Source organism: Micropterus dolomieu, linkage group LG15 (assembly GCF_021292245.1).
Source record: "Micropterus dolomieu isolate WLL.071019.BEF.003 ecotype Adirondacks linkage group LG15, ASM2129224v1, whole genome shotgun sequence".
Taxonomy (NCBI): Eukaryota; Metazoa; Chordata; class Actinopteri; order Centrarchiformes; family Centrarchidae; genus Micropterus; species Micropterus dolomieu.
The window spans coordinates 20,285,095-20,311,142 of NC_060164.1; the positions used below are offsets into that span (position 1 = coordinate 20,285,095).

The 26,048-nt window shown below is 40.9% G+C and overlaps 2 protein-coding genes across 20 annotated transcripts in view; one reads left to right on the forward strand and one right to left on the reverse strand.

Annotated features, from left to right (window-relative positions):
• The window catches only part of zbtb18 (zinc finger and BTB domain containing 18), a 34,631-nt gene extending 26,473 nt beyond the window's left edge, over positions 1 to 8,158 (reverse strand). The window contains exons 1-2 of one of the 3 annotated variants that reach the window (XR_006828366.1): positions 7,911 to 8,158; positions 6,019 to 6,062 (exon numbers count right to left, since the gene is read on the reverse strand). The gene's annotated coding sequence lies outside the window, so the exon portion shown is untranslated. Of the gene's footprint in view, positions 1 to 3,113; positions 3,180 to 5,981; positions 6,063 to 7,910 lie in introns of those variants that run through there. The other 2 variants (XM_046070830.1, XM_046070831.1) reach the window with 2 other exon arrangements.
• The window catches only part of akt3a (v-akt murine thymoma viral oncogene homolog 3a), a 59,411-nt gene continuing 41,093 nt past the window's right edge, over positions 7,731 to 26,048 (forward strand). For 10 of the 17 annotated variants that reach the window (XR_006828367.1, XR_006828370.1, XR_006828372.1 and 7 more), the window contains exons 1-2: positions 7,894 to 8,210; positions 12,832 to 13,264. Coding sequence is in view for 2 of the 17 variants with exons in the window: in XM_046070835.1 (XP_045926791.1) it covers positions 13,219 to 13,264 (46 nt within the window). In the remaining 15 variants the exon portion in view is untranslated. Of the gene's footprint in view, positions 7,856 to 7,891; positions 8,211 to 12,831; positions 13,265 to 14,663; positions 14,776 to 26,048 lie in introns of those variants that run through there. The other 7 variants (XR_006828377.1, XR_006828378.1, XR_006828380.1 and 4 more) reach the window with 6 other exon arrangements.

Here is a 26,048-nt window from a genome sequence, read left to right on the forward strand (position 1 = left end):
ACTGTGTTAAAAGTAACTCCTTTGCAGTGGACAATATTGATAATGAGGAAGATGTGACTGTATCCCCACAAGAAGTTTATGATGCAATTATGTTGCTAAAAGATAATAAGGCATGTGGTATAAATAAGATTTCTGCCGAACATTTAAAATTTGCAAGTAGAAAAGTCTGTCCTCTGCTTGCCATTTGTTTTACTGGGTTTCTAGTTCATGCTATTTTACCTGATTCAATTTTATCTGTTATGTTAGTGCCAATTATTAAAGACAAAGCTGGCAAAATAAACAGAAAAATTACCGGCCTATAGCTCTGGCAAGCACTTTATCCAAGGTCTTGGAGAGGACCTTACTAAATAAGCTGGAACAGCTTGTCCTGACCTTTGACAACCAGTTTGGTTTTAAACCTAAACACGGCACAGATATGTGTATTTTTGCCTTGAAGGAAATTTTAGATTTGTATAACAAGCACAATTCCACAATTTTTATGTGCTTTATTGATGCCTCTAAAGCCTTTGATCGCGTTAATCATGAAAAACAATTTTTAAAGTTACAAAATAGAGGAGTTCCCAAATCTTTAGTGAGAATTCTGGCTTTTTGGTATGCTCATCAATCAATGTATGTGAAATGGGGCAATTCTGTGTCAGCCCCATTCAGTGTATGCAATGGAGTTAGACAGGGAAGTATTTTGTCTCCCTTTCTTTTTAATGTCTACATGGATGATTTATCAAAGCTGTTAAACAGCTGTGGAACAGGTTGTATGGTTGGTAACACGATCATCAACCACTTGATGTACGCAGACAATTTGGTGATTCTTTGTCCTTACAGTGCTGGTCTTCAACAGTTACTGAGGGATTGCTCTCAACATGGCTCAGACTTTGACATTAAGTATAATGCAAAGAAGAGTAATACTATGATTGTTAGGAGTAGAGAGGACAGGAAACTGACATTCCCTCACTTTTCTCTGTCTGGTACTGTCCTTAGAGTCTGTGATGAGGCTAAATATTTGGGACATTATCTAACTGACGACCAGTCTGATGATAGGGACATTTACAGACAGCGTCGTATGATGTATGCACAGGCTAATATGTTGATTCGCAAATTTAGTATGTGCTCAGTATCTGTTAAGACTACCCTTTTTAGAGCATATTGTACCCCTATGTATACTGCCCATTTGTGGAGGTGCTACAGAAAGAGCAGTATGCAGAAGCTCAATGTAGTATATAATGATGGTTTGAGGCTGATGCTTAAGGTGCCACGATGGAGCAGTGCAAGCCAAATGTTCGTCAGTGTTGGTGTGCCCACCTGCTCTGCTGTGCTGCGCAATCTCATGTACAAATGTATGTGTAGATTATCAGACTCTGCAAACAGTATCATTTCAGCACTGACCAACCCAGCACTAAGTTCAGTTAGGTTCTTTTCCAGAATGTGGAATCATTGGCGTTTTAGCCTATATGTAAATAGGCCTAGGTAATATTGTGGACTATGTGTTTTTAATATTGTGGATTGTATGTTTTTTTCCTTTGTCTTATTGTATGTCTTTTGGACTGGGTGTGTGTCCTTAATAATAATAAAAAGCTTGTAAAAATAGGCATGAATGAAATGCAATGCAGTAACAGATTTATGAAAATAAATACCAGACAGTGATTCAATCTAACAGCAGAAAATCCTTTACAGTTGTTTTTACAGTTTTACACCAAAACATCTGACGGAAAAGAAAGATTAAATTTGCCATCAGATGATGAAAAGCACATGGATGACAAGCGATGTTGATGTGACAATTTCAGACTGAGCTTACAAAGAAGTCCATCTATCCATCCATCCATCGTCAACCGCTTATCCTGCGTACAGGGTCGAGGGGGGCTGGAGCTGTTTAAAAGTACTTACATTGGTCTATTGTCACTGCCTTTTGGCAATATAAATTCTTGTTTTTGGTTGTGAACATCGATTGTAGATTACAGATTATCACTTTAATGAAGAGGTTATTGCCGCATTATTGCTCCTCTTGTAAAGTTAATCAAAATCTGTTCCCACTCCTCTGGCCTGAAGCGCTTAATTTTTGGCCAGAGCAGCTGCACACTGCAGAGCAACCTGAGAAACCAGACTGCTCTAACCTGGGGTGGGAGGCATGTGTGTAAAGTGGGGCTGGGAATAGAGAACAATACGAGTGTGTGTTTTAGACATGGGTGATGGAGGGTTGGGGGGCAGGGTGTTTATATGTGTATGTGAATATGTGAACATATGTATGGATACAAGCACATAAACAGGCTATTAAACAAACACACATAGGCACATACGCACCAGTACGCACAGACAAAAATCCTAACACACAAACTAACCACGTCAAAGTCTAAATTACAGAAGTTATAGTTACGGAACTAACTCATTTTCGGGCTTCCCTACAGTACACACACTCAGGGTGCTGAAGTGCATTGGTATTGGTTTCTGTGCTGAGCTATCATCATCACATAATAGGGAAGGACACAATAATAGAATTACTTTGCAATCGAGTACAAAGCCCTGCAATGACTGAGACCCTTTCGAAGCTACTGTTGAAGAGAGGTGCGTCAGAGAGTTGTAGATTAAATACAATTGAAATCTGTGAAGGTGTGGTTTGTGGAGTTGCACTAGGCGTTCCTTTTATTACGTCCACCAGCTATTTTACCGCATTATAAACTGGGTCGTCATCTAAAAAGTGAGTAATAGATGAATGTAATTTTAAATTATTTTCAGGACAATGTTACACTGTAACATAAAAATGGTGATGGCATTATTAAACTATTTTTTTTTTTCATTGATGATGTTTCGAGCAATGAAATGATGCCACAGATGAGTTTATAGGCTGGAGGCTGCTTTAAAGATATATAAATTTTATCTGGTCATCTGTTACTGCGCAGACTACATTTTACACCTGAGTGCAAAATAGGTGACCCAGAACAGAGCAGAGCCGTGCTGGACCATACTGGCTCCCAAGCTGTCCTGCTGTACAGCACACCTTCAACACCGTGGCTGCAGCTGCTCTGTCCTGTCTCGTGTGTGTGCATATGCGTATGTGCGTGTGTGCCTGTTCTTGTGTGTATGTATCCCCTGCACAGGGTCTGTCTGACCGCAGCTGTCCCTACCTCTATGCGGGTCTCGGGGGCAAGGCTGACCTCTCTCCTGAAGCCACTTCAAAGAGACCAGGGATGGGCTGAAGAGGTACAGGGTGCCGGGCAGGCCAGCACGGCTGCTGCTTCCCTGGGCTTTGGGAGCTGGGGAGTTGGGACTGGAGTTTAGGTAGGGGGGATGGAGGGGTGGAGCGGCGTTGGGTGTGTTGCAGGAGGGAGTCACAAACATTGGGAGGGGGTTATGTGTGGCAGGAGGGCAGAGACAGGAGGAATGGGAATGGGGGTAGAGATGTTGTTATAGTCGAAAGCTGGAAGTTTAGATTTGTGTGTGTGTTTGCTGTTTAACCTGGACAGACCTTCTGTACTCTGGTGTCACGTCAGAGTGTCAGGGGTGTCTGTGCATGTGTGTGTGATTCACTCGGATGCGCACCATCTCACCCACAGGGAGTCAGGGCTCCAGCTTAGTGAGAACCAATGGCAGAGTGGTCTGGATGGTCCCGATGGAAAAGACGCATTATGTCGAAATCATGTAGTCTAGTTTAAAAGCCTTGAATTAATAATTAATAATAAATGTATTTCTGAAGGTTATAATTTCAAAAAAACGAGATGGGGATGAAACGAGATTGTCAGAAGAGCAAGTTCAATTCCATTGTAATTTTTAAAGCTCTGTTTTGTGGTGTTGTCTTTGGATTGCCATTAATTTGGTACAGATATTCGTCCACTTCAGGGTCAATTCCAATAACTTAACTTTTCATCTAGTGCCATCAAAAGGACAAATTTTCACTTTGTCCAACATTTTTCTTTATACCTGTGAAACATATGACATTCCCATCGGCCTCAGGTGTACTTTGTTGATTGTTGATTAGCAAATGTTAGCTTGCCAACACACTAAACTAAGATGGTGAATATTATATCCCGTAATTATGTTAGCACTGTCATTGTAAGCTTGTTAGCATTGTGATGGAGAAGGTGTTGGGGTTACATTACTGTTTACCTTGCTGGGCACAACCTCACGTAGCCGCTGTGTCTGTTTTGTCCACCCGCTGGATGTACACTCACATCCTTAGTATTACTTAATATACAATATTCTTACATGTACTCTACCACACATTTCACATCACCTATGATGTACTGTTTAGAACTTTTCTCTCTCGCTCACTCTCTTACGAACACATGTACCATTTATACACACACATGAAAACATGCCTGAAGTTCACAAACATACATCATGTGGTGCACTTGTGTGTGAAATCACGCACTGATGAGCAAAACATACCAAGAGGATCCCACCTTAAAATGTTGTTCTTTTACAGCTGATCTGACTGACTGGACAGACTCACTCTTCCACTGCAAAGATATATGCATAATGATGCCTCCAGGGAACCCAGAAAATAGACTAGTGCACTGATTATAAGGTCACTGTTTATCAAAGTTCCTTTGAAATAGAGGTCATGTAGAGAATAACATATCTGTGTCAATACACTGAAATGAAACTAAAGTATTTATATGTTGGTTCATACAGCACACATCCTATGAAATATGTGTGTTCATATGCTGTATTAAGTCCTAGTTGCATTTTATTCTCTCTGTCATTTTGAACTTTTACTGCCATGTGATAGTATTACAATATTACAGTCCATGCTCTTCAAATCTACATTTAGCTTTTTAAAAATGATTTGAAAGATGCTTTTAAAAAAACTTACTTACTAAAACCTACTTAAAACATTATCACTTTTTAGTCAGTGGCTGCATTTCCCCACAGAATATTATTAATATGTTGGTCAATGTTGGTCTGTCTGTTTTTTATTACTGGATGGATTGCCATGAAATGTTGTACAGACGTTGGTCAGACATGGTGCCAAGATGATCGATCCTAATTATTTTTGTGATCCTCTGACTTCTCCTCCAGTCGTTCAGAGTTTTCACTAATCCTGTGAAATATTGGAATATAGGCTACATGATGGATTTTGTACACAAGTTCATGTTTCACAGACAACATATCCTAATGATTCTGATTATTGTCTGCTTTTTCCACTAGCTCTTCCATGAGGTTGTGGTTTTAACTGAAATGCCTAAACAACTGTTGGATCGGATTGTCATGAAATGTGGTGCAGCGATTCGTCTTCCTCAGAATTAAATGTAAAAACTTAATTTTATATCTAGTGCCATCATCAGAACAAAATACAAATTTGTCAAATACTTTTACCTGCAGAACTAATGACATCCACCTCAGCTGTACTGTGTTTAGTGCTATTCAGCAAATGTTAGCATGCTAACATGGAAAACTAAGATTTCCACTTTAAGTTATCTTAAGTGCATATGCTTCAAATGTGACCATAATAATATAAACCTTATGTTGGTAATTTCTCCTGTCATGTTTTGAGAGTGCAGTTGAAGTTGATGACTGACTCTAAGTTGTTTGTTGTTGTTGTGTGTGTGTGTGTGTGTGTGTGTGTGTGTGTGTGTGTGTGTGTGTGTCACATGGACACGTCTGGCCACAGCAATGGCAACAGAAGGGCTCCCCTGTGTTGCATTATTTCTTTTCAAGCTGTCTCTTTACCCCCACCTCCATGACCCCCACCTCCATTGCCTCCCCTGCACACACACACACACACACACACACACACACACACACACACACACACACACACACACACACACACACACACACACACATTCTCACACACACACACACACACACACACACACATTCACACACACAAACACACACCACACACACCTTCCCTGGCTGCTGGTTTCCTCCCAAACTCCCCCTCTGCACACAGGGCTGTGAGCAAAAGGCCAGCTGATGGCAATATGTGTATGTGTGTTAAGAGAGGCCAGAACAGTACACACATATATTATCTCACATGCTAGCTCCACCTGTGTCTGCACTCTGTGCCCAGCCATAGTCCCATACCTATATGCTCTGCCACTGCTGCCCAGCTCCACACGACACACCATCTGGGGAGACAGAGAGGAGAAAAGAGAGAACAGATGAGGGAGGGTGTCGTGCCAGAATGTCAACAAATTAGGATTCTAATTTTAAATTTACTCTGATGCATCATCCTCAAAGTACTATATAAAATTGCAGCTGACCCCGCTGGCTTGAAACAACCTGCACAAGAATTCTAAAAATGCATTGTATCAACAATCAAAGCCTTAAATGTCAACTGACCATTTTGGTTTACACTTGACTGATCAGCTGTTGAGTAGAGACTGTTACACAGTTCAGTTTCTATACTGCTTCACATACAGGTAAAATATGAAAATTTGTAAAAGCTTATTGTAAAGAGTGCTGCATCACATCCAATTAACTAATTAATTATCTAATTAAAAATAATTTTTTCCAATTTTAGCATATGAAATACATGTTTTTTTGGCTACAAATCAGACTAAAAGTAAGTTTACTAGTCACGGTGTGTTCAGTAGTGAGAGAGTGGGGTGAGTTGAGCCAGTTTTTACTTGAGGTGTCATTAAAGTGAGGACATGACAGTAAGGTCTTCATCTAAAATATGTACTTATAATTTAGGATGTGGTGCATCCCTGGGAATAATCAATTTGGATCTAAAATAAACTGTTTTCACAATATGGCTTTCCAAAAAAAGTGGACTCTTGGCTCAAATTGCCCATATACAGTCTATGAAATTGCCCCATATGAGGGGTAAGTTGAGCCAAGGGAGAGGATAAGTGGAGCCACATTGGGGTTGGTGACATCAATGGCATTTTATCATGCAAACTCAAACACCAGGTCCCAACATTCAGTTGCATTTAGATAGTGACACATTGCAACTATGTCTCTTAGTTGTTTCATATCAATGTATCGCTTTAAAGCCATCCTGTTTATCCTTATGTCTTGTGCCACCTGATGAATGGACTTCACATTTTTGTACGTCTCCCACTACTCTGTCCAAATCCACAAGAGGAGTTGTGAAGCCTGCCTGTGTTGCATTTATAGAAGTATGACATGATGGTTTCTGGTCTAAAATGCATAATGTCACATTATTTCGGTGATGCATAAAAATGCAATGTAAAATTACAGTAAAATAGCTGGCTCAACACTGACTCATCCAGGTCTTTTGGCTCAAATTATCCCATCCCTGCCATTTTAACAAAATTCTGTCATCCAGCAGTTCAAGGGTAACGTCATGCTAACAGTATAGCCTCATATTGTAACTTCCTAAAGCACTAACACATGCGTACGATTTTCTCAAACCTGTCTGTAATTGTTCAGACACAAGAATCAGGAATCCTTGAACATAAAAAAAAAATCACTTTGAACGGCAAAAAACGGTTTGATCTTAAATGTGCCAACTCTTACTTAGGGTGTGGAGATTAAAAGACGTTGGCATTTATCGGACCACAAATAGCTGAAGATATTGGCAATTGTCTTTTTTAAAGATGAATCATAGACTCAGGACTACAATGGAAAAAAGCCATTTGGCTTTATTGTGTTTCTTATTCCATCACCGCCGTCCACAAACCTCCACTGAATGACCCATCACTGTTTTAGTGTAACTACAGGAACAGACCACAGACTGTACAAAAGAACCAGACCCAGTTAAGGCCTCTCGTTTGATAAACAGTGGGTCTTAGCACCATGCTTAGCACCGGCTGAGTCTCGCGATGGTTGGCTTATTAGCCGGCAGAGACACACGGGATGTTGGAATGGGATGATGAGAGAGCTCCACAGTGGAGGAGAACTAGACGCCGAGCTGAAACCGTTAAAACCGAAAACGGGAGGACGAGGCGAAACGGTAGGATGTGTGTGTGTGAGTGTACGCACGCCTGTGCGCGAGAGCAGGGGGTTACCGTTTCTCTGGGTGACGTCACGAGCTTTCCTGAAAGTCAAAACAACCGTTGGCTGCGGTAACCGTCGTGGCTTGTGGGAAATCCGTTAGATACGTTATGTTTGCTGTAAACGATTATTTTTTCCCCGACTCGTCACGTTGACAGCGACCGTTGACTAGCGGTTTAGCTTGGCTTGCAGTCCAGCATAGCTTTACGTTAACGTTACTGACTTACTCACTCAGAAGAAGGGAGGAAAGAAAATAACCAGGGCGGTTTATGAACAGCAGGTGCACGGGAATACCAGAACACCTGCCGCTACAGGTAATACTGTTAGTTACTAGCCAATGAGCATGACTGCTAAACCTGCTAAAGCTAGCTAAATAATGTGTGTTTATGTTGTGATAACGTTAGCAAAGTGGGGGCGGTCCCGTGTTTGTCGGGAATGATGCTTACAGCTGACGACTTGTGTTGAGAAGTAGCATAATCTGCGTCCCTGTCTCGAACATGCATAATGTCGTTCACCGGAAAAAGTAGTGTTTTAGTAGTGTTTTTTTTAGGTTTAACATGCATGCCTTTTTCTGCTGTGCTGCATGCAACATGCGTCAGTTTCACAGACGTTTTGCACCGTGACGTAGATGATGCAGTGCTGTGTGTCCTCATTCATGGTCTGCACAGGAGCAATGTTTCAGCCTGACAAACAACATTACATTACAACATCACTAAAATGATGTCCTTAATGTTCGAGGCAACTGAATATCATGTTAATTTTCATAGCTGCAGTAGGGAGAGACATGCAAACTAGGCCTGGCTTGAATGGTATGATTTAAGAGGGTATCTCACATAACATTCATGGCAGAGAATGATATATTTGATTGTACTAATGGGGATCGTGTTTATGGTGCTGCTGCTGCATCAATGTCAAGACTCCGGGACAGCTGGTTGTTGCACTTCAGTACCCTATTTTTTTGGAGCCTGATATGTCCATACCACTAGAATACAATATAGAGCAGAGCTTTTCAGTGTGGTAGCAGGGCCTCACAGGGGGGCACCAAACTGTTTTAGGGGAGGCTCAGTGAATGGAAGTGAAAAAAGGAGATCACATAGACCAGCCGAAATGTGTGTGATTTGGTTAAAGAGATAGTTCAGAGATATAGTAGTTTTTGGGGAAGTTTACTGTCTTTCCCAGAATCAGACACTAATAAATGTCTTAGGACAGGCTATCTTGGCTCATAGAGTGTCTATGGGATCAAATAACATGATAATGATCCCGTAGGTGTCCAGGAATTGAATAAAACTATGCAAGGGGGGTTTGGGGCTGTCTTTTTCCAAGCTTTATCTGACTTTGATAACCCCTAGGAAAGTACCCCTGGGAGTATTGAAAACTGTTTACTTCTAACAGCATTGAATGTGTGGTTTTGTAATGTTGTTTACATGTTTGATCAGACTATTACCTTATCCCATTTGTAAAATGAAAAAGGTTTGTAGAAAAAAAAGTTTATATTTTTTTAAAGTAAGGTATCCAAGAAAAGTAGCAAATGTTTTTCAGTGAAAGTTGACTAACTGATTCATTGACCAACCATTTCACCTCTACTCTTACACCTTGTCTTGTTGACAGACTGGTAGTGAAAGCAACATGTGAACAGCACAGTTCCTGTTGTCCATCAGCAACTGTACTACTGCGTGGTCACCTGCATTTTGGCAGTGCTGACAGCCCAGTACGCAATCACTGAATTTAGGTGCATAAAAAGGAAAAGAATGGACTTGAATGCTAACATGGTTGAAACACATACTGTGTTTTAACACTTGAGGTCCTGCCAAAGGCTGTCTTGAACTTCAGGAAGACGATTGTGGACTCACTGCTGCTGATGTCAGTCAGGGTTTGTATGAGGCCACAGTTTAGGGTGAGGAGGGGTGAAGTGAGGTGTGATTAGGTGTGCTGTTCTGACAGGAGGCCGGCAGGAACACAGACGTATCTGCAAATGTGTCCTGCTCTTGTACATGTTCTGTATTAAAGAGCCACACCAATAATTTTGCATGATTTAGCTCATTCTATAAAGTGTGAAACTTTACTAAGCATACCATAGGTTTATAAATTGATTCTCAACCTGCTAGGTTTCAGTTCATGATGGTAGTACTATATAAAATCTGCATACACTTGATACAGGAAATGCAACACAGTGAATACTTCTGCTCTCTTTACTGTATGTCAAAGTTATATAATATGCACTAATGCAGTTCCAGGCAGTGTATTGTTTTGAAGCAGTACTGTTTTGAATGCAAGAGTCTGTGGGCATGGAGGATATCAATCAAAACATTCAGCAATCTTACCTTTGAGAATGGTTGAGAAAGGTGTGGTCCTTTTTTAAGATAAGGTTTTGCTCCTCTTTACCACTGTAACATTAGCAGAGACCAAAAAAGATAAGTTGAGCAGTGTAACAAAAGCTTGTGTTAAATGTAAATATAGCAAAGTACTGGTCATGTTTAATGGGTGTCAGAGCTGTGTTTGGATTGTATTAGTTTTTCCAGTTGCAATCCTTTATTGCCTTGCAGTGTTGCTTGACACATTCAGACTGATTAATGGTGGAGTAGCTGACTGTCTGGTTTTTGCCTGCAGTTTCTATCTCTCTGTCTCTGTCTGTTTCTCTGTCTGTCTCAATTTCTGTCTCCATTTCCTGTCACCCCCCACCCTCCACCCCCCATATCGTCTTTTCCTTGTCATGTTTTTGTCCTCGTTGTTGCCCCTGGAATGAAATATCATGAAATAAATCTTGTCTGGCGGGTGCTTCCCCTGGCATGATTGGTTCATCATTGCACTAGGTATCCACATAGCACCCTGGTGAAAGGGGGCTGCCACGGTCTGGACATTCAGCTCCTCTCGTCTCCTTTCGCCATGCTTGTCCAGATTAAAGTTAAAGCTAACCGAAGCTTAATTGAATTACACTGTAGTCCTAAAGCTTAATCCAGAATTGTGCAGTGCCTATAAAAAGGTTTGATCACCTTGGATGTTACAACTAGGGCTTTTTAAAAATTATTTTCTAATTCAGTTTTGTTATCAATACAGAAACAATACTTTTTTTTTTTTAACCTTATACCTTAGTTTATCAAATATAAATGTGGTTTCTACAAGCCTAAGATCTCAATTATTAGTTGTGGTCCAACCACAAGCTGTAGCTGTATAAGAAATCTTACCTAAATGTAATAGTTTGAAACTGGTAACATGATAAGCAATATTATGAGTCTGATCAGACGTTTGGAGGCAGGTTTCGATAGTTTAGCAGACATTTCAGAGACATTGTGGTCAGATTACCCAGCCCTTATAATTACATTCTCTGTAATTCAGTGTGGTAAAATAACTGGGTGCAACTAACAGTTATTTTCATTTAATATTGATTTATTTTTGTCATTAATCATTTGGTCTAAAAATGTCAGTGAAAATCACCCCTCTCAAATTCCCAGAGCCTATTTCAAATTATATAAATCTTAGATAACCAGCAAATACTCTTTTTAAGTTTTTTTTTTAATTTTTTTATTAATGACGTAAAGCTAAGGTACAGCTAGCAGAGAGTGAGAAGATATTCATAGAATTTGACATAAAGATTTGTATTGAATTAGACTAGCATACAGCAGCTTTAAACAACTAATTGTTGATGATTAATTTCATATTCAGGCGTTGCTGCCCGAGGTAGTTGTATGGTTAAAAAGACTACAGCACAGTAGAAACACCATCAGTGGTCTTTGTTCCATTTGGTGTTAATTCTAATATAGTTGTAGTCTTTAACTTCACTGAAATCCAATATTTTCCACTGACTATTTGTTGGCAGTTCTGACTTATTCAACTTGATGAACATCTCCTCAATTTGGGCTTACTAAAACCTTTGTACTGTCTACCTATTTCCTATTAGTCATTAGTAATAAAGACAATTGTTTTGGCAACTAAGCGAAGGTGAAACTTTAATTTGAGGAAACTAAAAAAGGGGAAACTAATTGAAAGCCTTAACTGAGCATTGTAGCAGCCCTCCAGACCAAGAAGTACTAACTTGGGTTTGTTCGTCTGGTCTCAGATTGGTCACTATTCTGCTGCCTCAACATAAAAAAAAACTCTGTGTCACCTTCTGGGGTGTGTGCATTAGTGCGTCTGTGGGTTTGTTCCAGCCTTGGTTATGACGCTGCGGTCCCTCCAAGTGTCGGCAGCAGTGCAGACACTAGCTGAGCTGAATACTGATTTGAAGCTAGGTGGCTACGACTGCTAGCCTAGCCGCCGTAGTGCTGATCTCCATTCAAGCTGAACAGGGCAGTGTTGTTACGCGTTGTGTAATACAGTGTAGTAGGGAGCATTTGAGGTGAACGCGGCAGCTATGCAGAGAGAGAGAGGGGAGGGAGAGCGGGAGTGAGACGACAGAGAGGCGCAGAGATTTGGGCAGAGAGAAAGAGAGTGTGAGAGCATCCCTAACTGCCGTTGTAGCTATTTATAGCCAAATCCTACTCCATAGTCCTGAGATGCTCTTCCACCTCCTACATATAGACAGACAATTCAGTCTACAAACACACATGTTGAAAAAATACTTTGACATGCAGAAATTCAGCGAGAAAGGTAGAAAGGTCTTTTGCACACAGCACATCCTGCTCACCAGAACAAAAAGGATCTCTGAATGAATGAGAGGTATAGCTCAGGGATATTTGTTTGGCAATCAAGGTCAGTTCAGTTGCTTCATCAAGAGCTCTGCAATAATTCTTCCTGTTTATCAGTGAGAGTGTTAGCGACAGAAAGAGGAACTGGGTGGAGGGAGATTGGAGGGAGCGTTTCTCCTCACAATAACTAGTTGTTTGTCTTGTCAGATTGTATGAAAGGGATTTGGAGGGGAAGAAGGGAGAGAGGGAGCAGCAGAGGAGGAGAAAAATAAATCTTTTTATTTCTTTTTTTTCTCCTTTCACTTCCTTCCAGGCTGAGTCACTGCTGGTGAGGAGGAAGGTCTGGAGAGGGAACGAGAGAGGAAAAGGAGGAGGTGGAGGAGGAGGGGGAGAAGAAGACGAAGAAGGGAGGGAGGCAGGGAGATAAGCCACAACAGGAAGCAAAACGACACACACGCTTACACACAAACACACACGGTGTTTGTGTGTGTGTGCGTCTGAGAGGGAGACTGCGCGAACGAGGGTGAACGGGAAAGGAAGGGAGGGAGAGTGACGCGGAGGCTGGGAGAGCCGGCCCCCCCCTCTCCTCCTCCTCTCCTCCTCTCCCTCTCTTTCTCTCCTCTCCTCCTCTCCTCCCCTCCTCCCGCTCTCTCTCTGTGGAGCAGGCGTGTAGCGGCATCAGACTCGGCGTGAAGGAACCATGAGCGATGTCACCATCGTTAGAGAGGGATGGCTCCAGAAACGGGGTAAGTAAATCCAGTACCTCTCTTCTTCTACTACTCCCCTCCTCACTACCCCCTATTTTCTCTCCTCTTCTTCTCTGCCTCTTGTCTAGACTGAGGGCCTGGCCGTGCCTGTCCACATGTGCCAGTGGGAAGATATGAGTGTGTGTGTGTGTGTGTGTGTGTGTGAGTGATCACAAGGATGTCTGATCTAGTGTGCGAATGTATATGCGTGTTTCCCCCGCAGGAATGTGTCTCTTTATTTTAAGCTTGGCTAGCAGTTTGTTTGCTAAGCCTCTATGAGCTTCAGTCAGGTTGTGTCCTAAAACAAGTGTGTGTATGGGTATGTGCATGTATTTGTATGCATAAGTGTGTGTGTGTGTGTGTGTGTGCGTGTGCGTAGTTAATAACATCTACCAGGCCCATAGTTACACTGCTGGTGCGTAGTGTGTCTACTAGTCTGTGAAATCAAGTTAGTCCTGCCTCTCTGAGATATTATTTAACGTAGCTGTGTCTTAACTTCTTGTGAATTGTGAATGGTGTCACAGAGTCATATGACCCTAGGTTGGCAGGGGTGGAGTCGAGTGGGTCACTGACAACACATACTAATTGCAACAAACTGAATGATAAACAGATTGTAAAAGTTGAAGAGCATGTAGCAATGATGGTACTTCCCTGTTTTTCAGACATTCACGGAACTTATGTTCAGTAAGTGGTTGCTGCAACAGGTGAAAAGTCATTTTTAGCAGGGCCAAACTGAACCAGAAACAGTCCAAAAGTGATATACAGTGGCTATGTGATGACAACAGCATACTGTAAGGCACTTTAGGGCTTTGTATTATTTTTTTAACATACTGAACATTGCCCCCAAAACCAGGATTTTATGTGTGTGTTTTAGGAAGTCAGCCTCAGGGATTGAACAAGGGGGATTTCCAGACTTTTAGGCCAATGAGTATCATCCCCCTGACTATGTGATGGTGTCTAGGAATGTGTAACACAAATTGTTGAACAGGAAGTGACATGGATACATAACAGACAGCAGGCTTCTGGGTAATGTAGGCTATTGCTATGGCACAGCAGGAGAACATGTTGGACAACAGAGTGCTCCTTACTACATGGAGTGCATGCACTCTCTCACTATGTCACAGACACATACACAAATATAGTACACGCTGAAGTCGAGGAGAGGATCTTGTCTATGTGTGCCAACACGCCAGTGTGATCCTCAGACAGTCGTCTGTGCATATTAAGAGGAACACATCGCCCCCAGTCACGACGCAGTGCTACCAGTGTTCGTCAGTGTGTGAGGGAGATAGAGATAGAGGTTGTAGGGGGGGTGTTTGTTTGTGTCAGGAATATGAATGTTTGTCTGCATCATATGCTAAATCATTGTCTGTTTGTGTGTGTGTGTGTGTGTGGAGAGGATCAGGGTCGGGGTGCTGACTCACTGTCCAGGTCGTGATACAGCAAAGACTGCAGTCTTAGTCATTTGAAAGCTTTTTACTGAAGCGAAACAGCGAGAGAGATCGAGAAAGGTAGTGAAACCTCTATATATATATACACACACACACACACACACAACCTTTTGTGTTAATAAGATTGCAGTTAGTTGTGTTTTGACTGTCTGGAAGGCCCTGTACTTCTAGTCTTCTACCAAATAATGCACATTGTTTGTTTTGAATTGAGCGACATGAAGCTGGTTACACAAAAAGAAAAACTAAAAGAGTGAATGAGTGGAAGATGATAAAGAAAGACTGGTGAAATAGATGGAAGACAGCAGTGAAAAAGAGTGTACGAAAGAGAGATGTTCATGTGCCTCTTCGATGTGTCTAAGCTTCTATTTTAATCAACCACTTGTATTAACTTAAATGAGTGTCAGAGGAGTACCTAAATAACTGAGTTATTGTGTATTGTTTGCCTTTTAAACCACTTCTTTCATTTCAGTGATGGTGCAATATATTATCCCCATACTTGTTTGTGTGTGCAGGTACGTGCTTGTTCGAACAGGTTGTGTTTTTGGCAATCTCGTAATTAATCCTTTTACAACAGATGCCAATATGGTGCTATTTTGTTGCCAAAAAAAGAAGTAATTTAATAATAATTAGATGATTAGGATTATAGGAAATTCAGATTTTTCCAGTTCTACTAGTCAGGCAAATATCTTGGTCATCATTTTGTAGACAACTCAATGCACGGCAGAGATTTATATTAACTTTGTCGTTAATTTTGTTCTCAGGGCAACACACTTGTACATGCGTTTCAGAAGCAAACTACTGATGTGATGGTCTGGCTGTTCAGGACTTACTGTTTGCCCCTGTACAATATATAGCTCACGCATGGTTTAGGTATGAAAGAGCTGTACGCCAAGAATTACATTTACACACCATGATACTTTAATAATGCTATTGTTTGCACTGAGATTTCAAAGTGCTTTTCATATGTTTTTTGGCATGAATGTAACAACATGTTGGAAAGCGATAAAATGTTGTGTATACAAATTAAACAATAGTAAATGAGTCCTACCAATGGCGACACAGTTGTGGTGAATGGGTAAGTGATTGTGATGATGAATATTTCATGAGATGGTTGTTGTTTATTTAATACTCTTTTACCTTATTTTTACTTTATCTTATGTGGTCTGGCTTATGTAAGTAAGTAAGTAAAGTTTATTTGTATAGCACCTTTCACAGATAAAAATCACAAAGAGCTTCACAGTAAAATGTAATACAATACAACAAAGTAAAATACAATATATAAGAAAATTTAAATACAGATGGAAAACAGAGAAACAAAAACCTTTAAAAAAAAAAAAAAACCCACGTCTAACTAAGAGCCTGCTTGAATAGCAGAGTCTTCAGTTGCTTTTTAAAAGAATCAACAGAATTCACACAACGTAGAAAGGAAGGCAAAGCGTTCCACAGCCTAGGTGCCACTGATTTGGAATGAACGATCCCCTCTGGTTATAAAATGAGTGTAGGGAGCCACCAATAACCTCTGACCTGATGACCTCAAACTACGGGGTTGGAGTATGAAGCTGTATCAACTCAGAGATGTAGGGAGGAACTTGACCGTGCAGGGATCTAAAAGTAAGAACCAGGATTTTAAACTGAATTCTGTACTGGAGTGCTGCTAAAACAGGTGTGATGTGTGCTCTTTTGTTAATGTGAGTTAAAAGCCTTTCAGCAGAGTTCTGAACAGCCTGGAGATGGTAAAGCTCCTTCTTGCTCAAACAAGTAAAAAGACTGTTACAGTGATCTAAACGAGAGGAAATAAAAAGCATAAATGATCATCTCCAGCTCACCCTTTGACACCAGTGTTCTTAATTTGGATATATTCCTTAGACTTTAGAGTGGTACTCTAAGGACATTGCTGAATCAAAAACAACACCTAAGCTCCTGAGGCTCGGCTGGACAGATGAGCCTAAGTCAACAATATTCTGTTTAATCTGAGGGATTCTACTTTCAGGGGCGATAATCAGTGTTTCTGTTTTCTCTGTGTTCAGAAACAGGAAGTTGTCACATAACCATTGTTTAATACTGGTCAAGCAGTTAGTTAAAGAAGACAATTTATGGAACTCAGTTTCCTTGAACGAGCAGTACAGTTGAATATTATCCACATACAGATGGTAAGATATGTCACTGAACGGACTAATTATCTGTCCCAGAGGAAATGTATACAAAAGGAACAGGATGGGTCCCAAGACAGAACCCTGAGGTACCCCACAAGGCAGTCCTGCAGTTTTAGACATGATCTGATTTACATAAACACTAAAGCTTCTACAAGAAAGGTAAGATGAAAACCATTTTAAAACTGATCCAGACATCCCAACCAGATCATGGAGTCTATTTATCATAATATTATGATCAACAGTATCAAAAGCAGATGAAAGGTCCAAGAGAACCAAAACTGTGTATTCCTTCCTTAATGTTATAAAATGAAATGAATGACTGAGGGGGAAAAAAGTGTTCATTCATAGCAAGATATTGGTGATGACTCCTTGCTCATGCACAATCATGGGGATGCTTGCCTCCCTGCATGTTTTATGAAGGGACTGTGTGTATCTTTGAGCATCTAGTTTTTGTTTGACAAGCCACTAAACATTAGAATACTTGGTCAAACATGACTGATATGTATAGCACAATGCCACCCACTAGCACACTGACTCTGATCAACTTACACATCAGTCAGTAGATGCTGATTCCTGTTAGTGGTGTAAGCATGTCCAACAGCACCAGCTTCAAGAATATGTAAGACTATTAATAGGGAACGTTTATACAGAATGGAAAGAAGAAAGGAAGGAAGGAATGAAGGCTTTTCTTCACCTAGCTTTAGGGTGTTTCCCTTACCCTCTAAGCTTAACCGCTAACCCCCTAATCCTTCATTTCTTTATTCCTTCCATCATTTTGTCAATGAATCAGTCCAACTTAAAATACAAAGCAAAAATAGAGTAGTAAAATGCATGTATGTATCAAAAAATCTCTACCTGTTGTATATGAACAGTTTGCTCATCACTACCAGCTAATCATTATCTTGTAACACATGCAGAGACAAACCTCAGGAACATCACGTCTGCAAAGTACAGTACAGTATGTCCTCAGATGACCAAGACTTTCACTTGCTCACTACCATGGCAATGATTTCCTTCCTCCTTTCATTAAATCAGAGTGGAGAGTGCTTTCGGCTGCATCACTTATTTATCTTTGGAAATAATTAACAGTAGATAAATAACAGAATCTGTCACAGTGTGTGATAAAAGGCAAAAAACTTGCAAGTAAACCTAAATAACCAATGTTTGCAAAGATGTTCTGTTCTTAATGGTAAAGACTTAATGATTAAAAAGATACTTTGAATGACAGATGCTAGGAAATCTAGTTGTCACCGTAGATGTGAGCTACAGGTGTAGCCTTGGAAGGACATTGAGTTGGGATGAAAATCAGATGTCATGACTAAAGTTACAAGGCTGTTTTATTGCACCCTAAACATTTGAATCTGAAGTGAACTCCACTGAATTTCCACTCAGGCCAGGAGTTTACCTTCTGTCAGACCATGAGAGGCCACAGAGGTCACAGTCAGCCCCTGTAGTCGAGGATACTGTTACCTCCACGAGCATCAGCCCACACAGCAGTCAGCACAAACAGATGGCCAAGAGGGAGGAGAAACTGAAGAGTGAGAGAGACAAGGAGAACCCAACCGTCTTTTCTTTGACATTTTCTGTCCCCAAGAAGCAAAGCTACTAATCAGATGAGATGTGGCTTTGTCAAAAGTGTAGTGAGTCTTGTCATAGACTTGTTTTAGAAATAATCTAAGATCAATGATTCTTTGTCTCCCTGGAGGGTTTAAGCACATGTAAGATAAATACCATCAAGTCAAGAGGATGTTGTACATACTCTTCCTTTTACAGTTGAGTTTTAAATTAATTACAACTGTCATGCAACTTAAAAACTGTGAAAATGCAACTTAAAAACTGTAAGCTATTTAGAAAAGAAAAATATTACCAAGCTTATGTGAAGTCACAAGGCTTTGATGATGGTCCTTAAATTCTGCAATTGCTCTTATTGACATAGTAAGTGCAATTATTTCTTTCTTGAACATCAGAGAAATTACAACAAAGTCTTCTATGATCATTATTTTAATTTTAATCCAGCAGTTTTAGCCCTTTAGCTCATGGGGCTATAATCAAATGTGAGTCTGCTATGCCCATACCCTGTAACATTCTAGTAATTTCACTAGATAAACATATTTTATCAAACACAGTTATCTAATAATTTTAATCAGCATGCCAGTAATATTTTTCTTTTTCTGGCTATTCAATAGTTTTGGAGGCTGCAGTGGAAATTTATATTGATTTATTTGGTTGCATTATAGGTAAAAATTCAGAGGGCTTATGGAGGTTATGGAAACATTCATACTGACATGATTTTATATTGGACATTAAATTACATTGCTGCATCCCACACATTGAATGAAATATTTGTTCTGCATGTTCTTGCTGTGTATCTTTAGGTCTGTTCCTCTCTTGCTCACCATATCTTTAATAAAACGCATCTATAATATGCAGAATTATGATCACAGTATAAGCCCCTTCACCGTGGAGACAGTCAGGAAACAGCTCTATTAGATATTCACTCTTTCCCTTTATGAAAATCCATTTCTGTTTCCCGAGCTTTCACATAATGCATCTTTACATGATCGTATGATAGACATCAAGCTGAAATGTGAAGCTACATTCTTCTCTGTATCTCTAGAACTTAATCACTTTGCGAACTGTATGTGCTGTACTATGTACATTAGGCTGCTGTGGGGTTCGTTGGGTGCAGTGCAGTGAGGCAACCATCTTGGCTCACTGAGTTCAGTGAGTTCAATGTTGCTGGAGGCTGGCTGGCTGGCTGGCTGGCTGGATCAGGTGGCAGTGCCAGATCTCTGATATCAATCACCAACCGCCGCCGCCGCCGCCGCCTGCTGCTGCTGCCGCCGCTGTCTGCTGTGTCGCCCTTCTACTCTCCTCTTCTCCTTCTCTTCTGTCTTCCCTCTGCTGTAGAGCCTGTCAACACAACTCACCCCCTTTATTGCAATTCACACTCTCTTTCTCAGTCTATCCACGTATCTCCTTCCATCTCCCTGTATTCCTCTTTCTATTCCCTCTGTTTCTCAAATGTATGCATACACAGGGCAGTAGCAGACAGGCAGACAGTGCAGGCTTTGTTATGAATGGCATCCTCTTGCACATCCGGAGGAAGTGTACGCTCCAGTGTGGCTTTACAAACTGTCTCCATTGTCCTAAGAATGACTCACTCTACACTGCAGAGAATGGCAGTCAGCCAGACAGTCAGACAGACCAACAGCACAGCGCAAACAGACAGACTAGTCTGCAGAGCTTACAGACAAACAGCACAGGAAAGACAGGCAGAGAGACAGATAGTTTGTGACAGATACAGCCAGCATAGAACAGAGGCGGACAACTTGCCAATACAGAAGAGACCTGCAACTTGTGGGTACAGACACCGACTGAAGGACAGATGGGGAACCTACACACACGGGCAGCAGAGAGTGTGTCACCTTTGCATTCAGTCGGAATATGATATTTTTGTTTTGCAAAGTTATTGTGTAGAACATTGAGAGAATAAACCTTGAAATTAAATTCAACTCCAAGTTGAAGCTGCACCAGGCAAGAATGTTGTATTAAAAATCCACTTGTCATATCTGACACAATCAGTAATTTAGGCTACAACAGAGAAGAATGTCCCCTTCAGGTGTTGTGTAGTTAGTGGTAGCAAATCTGGTCCATGCACTGGAGGTTGTGATGAACACAACTTAAGAGGACAAAACCACAATATCAAACTGCATTATAATGGTGTTGTTGCATATGGTTGTCAAGTTACACATTGCCAATACAGGAGCTGCTTGCTGTTTTGAATGTTCTAACTTTAAACTCACAGTTAAGCTCAGAAACATACAATACAATGTGCAATGTTTTAACTAAATGGTCCAAAGCTGTATAACTCTGCAAAGTCAGTCAGTCAATAAGATGAGTTGTATTTGAAAAAAAGCATCCTTGTAAAGGCCATCAAATAGAGAGATGGATTAATGGATGGGTGAGTGAATGAAATAATGTAGAGTGAGGCAGTCTAGGGTAAATGAATGAATGGTTCAATGAATGGAGTGCTGATCACTGCAGAGGAAGAACTTGGATAGAGGAAGAGAGACGGGGTGAAGGGAGGAGAGGTTGAGTAATGGGATTAGTTTGTAGCTCAGGATCATTGAAATGCTCACCTCAAACGTTTGATCTCGATGGAAGCATGCATTCACACTATACACATTACTAGATTATTATCATTGCCATTATTAAATTACATCCATTATCACCCCACGGTACAAAGCAAAATGTCAAAATCTTACATTTTAAAATTCAGTTTCAAATATTTTAAGTCATTGAAACATTCATCACACCTGTTTACTTGATTAGTAATAATTTTGGTGCCAAGGAGAGTCAGGACCTAACTGTCATCTACTGGCATGACAGCATAGTCAAATGTTGTTTGTTGAAGGGCCTCTATGAATTGCTGTGACTCGTGGCTTTTTTGCCAACCTCAATTTCCTCATCAACTAGTTTCTTTCCACCGCTGTGAACTATTAGATATTTCTTTTGTTTTTCATGGCGGTCCATTGGCTGCAGCAGCTCTGTCCTTGCCTGCAATTTGAGTTTAAGCTGAAACCAGATTCTATGTTTAAATGTGCTAACAGAGAGATTAGACCAGAGAGGTGGTATGTAGTCTAACATCTTGAGGAATTGTGGGCTGGTTGGAGTAGGCTTCTGGCTGATTAGAGGAGGCAGGTTAGAGTGGGGGTTGGTTTGGCTGATTGAGGCCAACAGATTAGTGCCTAGTGGCTAACAGCTAGTGTAAGTGTTGGCTGGCAGGAGAAAGACCCCAGAGTGTGACCATTTGATCTCATATTGCCACTTAATTTTTGTCTTTGGCCATCCAAGTCTATAAAATATTGATCTATAACTTTTAGTATTGAAAAATAATTTTCAAATGCAACAAAAGAATACAGTGTATTTCTGAGAAATGCTGTACTATAGTATCAATTATAAAATGTACACTAATGTGGCTCCTAATTAAATAATAAACCAACACAGTCTGATCGTATGTTTCAGAAATTCCTTTCAGTTGCCAGATGGTTGCTTCCCAATGTTGACAGAATGATTGAGCCATTGCAGTAAGTGTTTGTAATTGACGTGATAATCATCCTGCATAAGATTTACTGTATGTCAGTGCTGAAAATGTGATTTTTAGTTTAGCTCAGGCTCAGTTTGCATAACGTTTTGACACAGATTTATGTGGTGATGCTGTTACTCTGTGGTACATCCTGTGATACTGATTGTTTGTTAAACTTGTTTAGCTCTCATTTACCTGAGCGGATGATTGTACAGCCGGCTACAGTGTTTTTGTCCTTCTCTTTTTTATTTTTTTGATTTCTAATAGGGGCAATCACACCACCTATAATGGTGAACAGTGGTCTACATCTGGTTGCCAAGGGCAACTGGACAACCATTGTTGCTCTGAAACATCAGTCACATCCTTGATGCGTTTTATCCTCTCCACTCAGCTACTGTAGCACACAACTCTGTGTTTGTTCGTTTGCATCCGTTCCAGAGAGCAGCCTCTGCTGGGGAAGCTTATGTGGAGACCATGAAAGCAGCATTTGTTTTTACTGCAGGCACTTACCAAAGTCTAATGGCTACCAGTTTAATTTTCTACACATTCCTGTCTTAGTCCAATTGATACAGGCTACGTTGTAGGGTTGGGTGATATGGACCAAAAAGTCATATCCCGGTACTATTAGGCTGATTAGGCTGACTACGCCGAGTCCGGCGGCCACAGTTGCTTTTCCCCGACTGCAAGTTGGAACCACACTATTGCCTGGTCTCGCGGTATTTTTCTTTGCAAATTCCACGAGATCAGTCATTGATCTCAGCTCACAGTAAGCTGTTGCAGGTAGAATGTGTCCTACTTGAAGGCACCGTTTTTATACCCCGCCCCTGCAGTCACCTCAACGCATGTTGAGTTGACGATGTAGCCTATCAAAACAAATTCAACGTGGTAACTAACAAATGACATCTGACTGGTGTGTTCACTGTCGCTTGTCTAACCTGGTCCACGCTTCTAAAATATCCGATATGTCGCGATTTGTAACATAATAACTCTGTGTTGCTCTGAAAAATGCTACAATGTGGCGCCAAACCTAGGCGGACTGCCGAGGTAAAGTATATGTGTGGGAAACACTGACTTAAAAAGGTGGTATTATGCTTTTTGGCTTTTCCCCTCTCCTTTATTGAGTTATATATCTTTTTTGTGCCTGTAACAGGTTTGCAAAGTGAAAAAGCCCAAAGTCCAGTCCAAAGGGAGTTCCCATCTCCCACAGAAAGCACTTCTCTGAACTGCTTGAAAACAGCTCGTTTGTAGTCCAGCCCTTCGCTTCCTTTACTTGTGACGTCACAATGAAAACGTGTCTTAAAGCTTGCCAAGTAGCTAGCGGGGGTCAGGCTCACCCTCAAACCAAGCTAGTCTGAGTGGAGGCCCTTTGGCTCAACTCGCCTTTGTTTGGGTTTCCATTGTAGAAATGTTGCACCTGTACCTGCTTCCAGGTACTTTTTTTCATATCACCTCACCTCCATCGAGGTTCCAAGCGAGCTGAGGGATACTAAAATGTAATGTAAAAACACAACAGACTGCTGATTGGTCAGAGAGAATATTCACTATTCACTGCATCATCATTGCTGCACCAGACAGAGGCCAGCAACAGAAAGTTTTATATTTTACAGTTTTTGAAATTTCATCACTAAATCCACTTCTGAGAAGTTTTGAGGTGAGAAATCAGCTGTGTAGATTTCGAATATTGACAGTTTTACGAGAAGTGATGGCGAAGTGATGTGCTTGAATATTTTTGGAGTTGAGGAGCTCCGCAAGTGGCTGCGGGGGAAGCCTGTGCCAACCCGCGGGAGGAGCGTGTGAGGCCGGCCAGCCGCCCGCTCACAGAGTCCTCTGCTCCCGCCGTCACACAGACCGCTGCAGCAACAACGTCAGAGGAAAACATAGCTGGAAGGTTTTCATACCGCTTATCTGTCTTTACATTCTGAGGAATGTTGAAACATTTTAACCGTAGACCGTATTTTATAAGCTGTGTGGATCGCTGGTGTGTGTGTCGCATTGAACATTATGCCGCGGCAGTTGTGTGTGGCGTCGCTATGGCGACAAGCTATGTACTATCTCTGGGTACTATCTGCAATGGAAAACGGAGCAGGGCCGAGTAGAGTCGAGTCTACGCTATGGTAGCATTTTTCGGCAAGGCAGCAGAGATCGTCAGTACACCGGCAACAGTTCAACGTTTAGTCCTAATGGTAAGATGTGGAACAATGATGTTGTGTGGTTGTGGACTGGTAATAACTTATACCACCTACGAGGTTACGGTCGCAGTCTGAAACGGCTTTGATTTGGATCACACTACCTTGTTTCTTACGACCCGCCCTTCTCTGCTTCTGATTGGCTAGTAGTCCTTACCTGGGAACTGCGCATGTGCAACTCCCAACAAAGATTTTGTACAAGTAAGATGCATCACTCTGTAGCTCAAGAGCGTAGCGTACAACACATAGGGTAAAAAGAGGAGCTGCAGCAATGTGCAGTATGAGAAAAATATGGTGTTTTTAGAAAATTAAACCATGTAAACCTGTTCTGGTACAACCCCTAAATAAGATTTTGAACCTGAAAATGAGCATAATACCACCTCTTTAACCATTGTTTTTCTTTTTACAAGCCAGGTTTTCAGCATTGGTGCCCGGCACTGTGTCTCCCTCCATGTTGTTGAGAGTTTGTGAGAAGACAGCTGTGTCTAGACGCAGAGGGAGGGGCGGGGCTGCACGGTGAGGGAGAGAGAGGAGCAAACGCTGGCAGGACTTTACGGAAACATAATAATTAACTCAACATCAAACTATATTGGTATAAATGGTAGTGTCAAATTTTGTATCTCTTTCGAAATTATATCGGTATACCTCCCAGCCCTACTACGCCGTCGATTTGACGCAGAAGTATAAATCACACTTAAGTCGTTGGTTGCATTTTGCAACCCTTACCACTAAATGCCACTAAAACTTACACACTGAACCTTTAAATCAGTACAACAGACAGTTTTATGGAGCAGTGTCACAAGTTACTGCTAATTTTGAGGCCTATAGAGTGATAAATGTAGTTGAAAGCATATTAACTAACAGGTTAATATGTCAGCTAAGTGGTAGGTGTAGCTGTTAGTAATTGAGTGTATTACAGATGGCACTGATCCAGCACCCGGATGTAACGTAAGATACTGTGAAAACTTGTTTGTTTTCTTTGACAACCTGTTAAAACATTTGGTGATTGTGGTCACATGTAAACAAACACTACTATAGGCTGGCTTTAGTGGGTTTGGTTTGAGTTTGCTCCTGTTATGCCTGACTTAATAGTTGAGCTGCATGCTGATGTCACAGTGGTCAGCTTAAAGGGACAGTCAGTCTATTTATATCTTCCCACCTGTAATCTGTCTCTGACAGGATTATCTAAGGCACTAGCTTCAGCCTGCTGTGAGACAAAGACCTGAGCCATGAATAAATACATGCATTCACAAAGATGTTCAGTGTGTACAGTGCATGCAAGACACAAGTGTATAAAATCATATTAATTTCAAATCATTCGACAGATGGTTAATTGTGTGGTTAAAGTATTCTTTATGGTAAGATCGTGACAAACACTTGATGCCAAACAGTGGCTCACTTCACATATCTGAGGTGGAACATTCAAAACAATTATGATAAAATGTTTTTAAAAAAAATATGATTAGTTAGACTCTTTTTTTTCAGTCCCATTTCCTCAACAAAATAAACATCTTAATAGAAAAATTAAGCGCTATTCTAGAAATGGATATAAATTAAGCGCAATTCTAATGAATTAAATCAAACATTTATTGACGATATATTGAATATTTGTTATATTGTTATTGAGGAAAATCATATTGCGATAATTATCATTATTGTTTTATTGTCCAGCCCTAATATTAAGTCATTCTAGGAAAGGAAGACAAATATATGCCTTATGTCTGTTTTAACCAACCAGAAAATGTGACACTATGTCACCATGTTACATGTGTGTAACATTTGTGTGTACATATGTCTTTTGCGCGTGTGCGTGTTTCACAGAGTCTCAGTTAGTTAGCCTGCTTTAAAAACAGAGCAGAAGAAAAGACCAAACAGTGACAGAATTTTTCATCCTCCCTCCGCTTC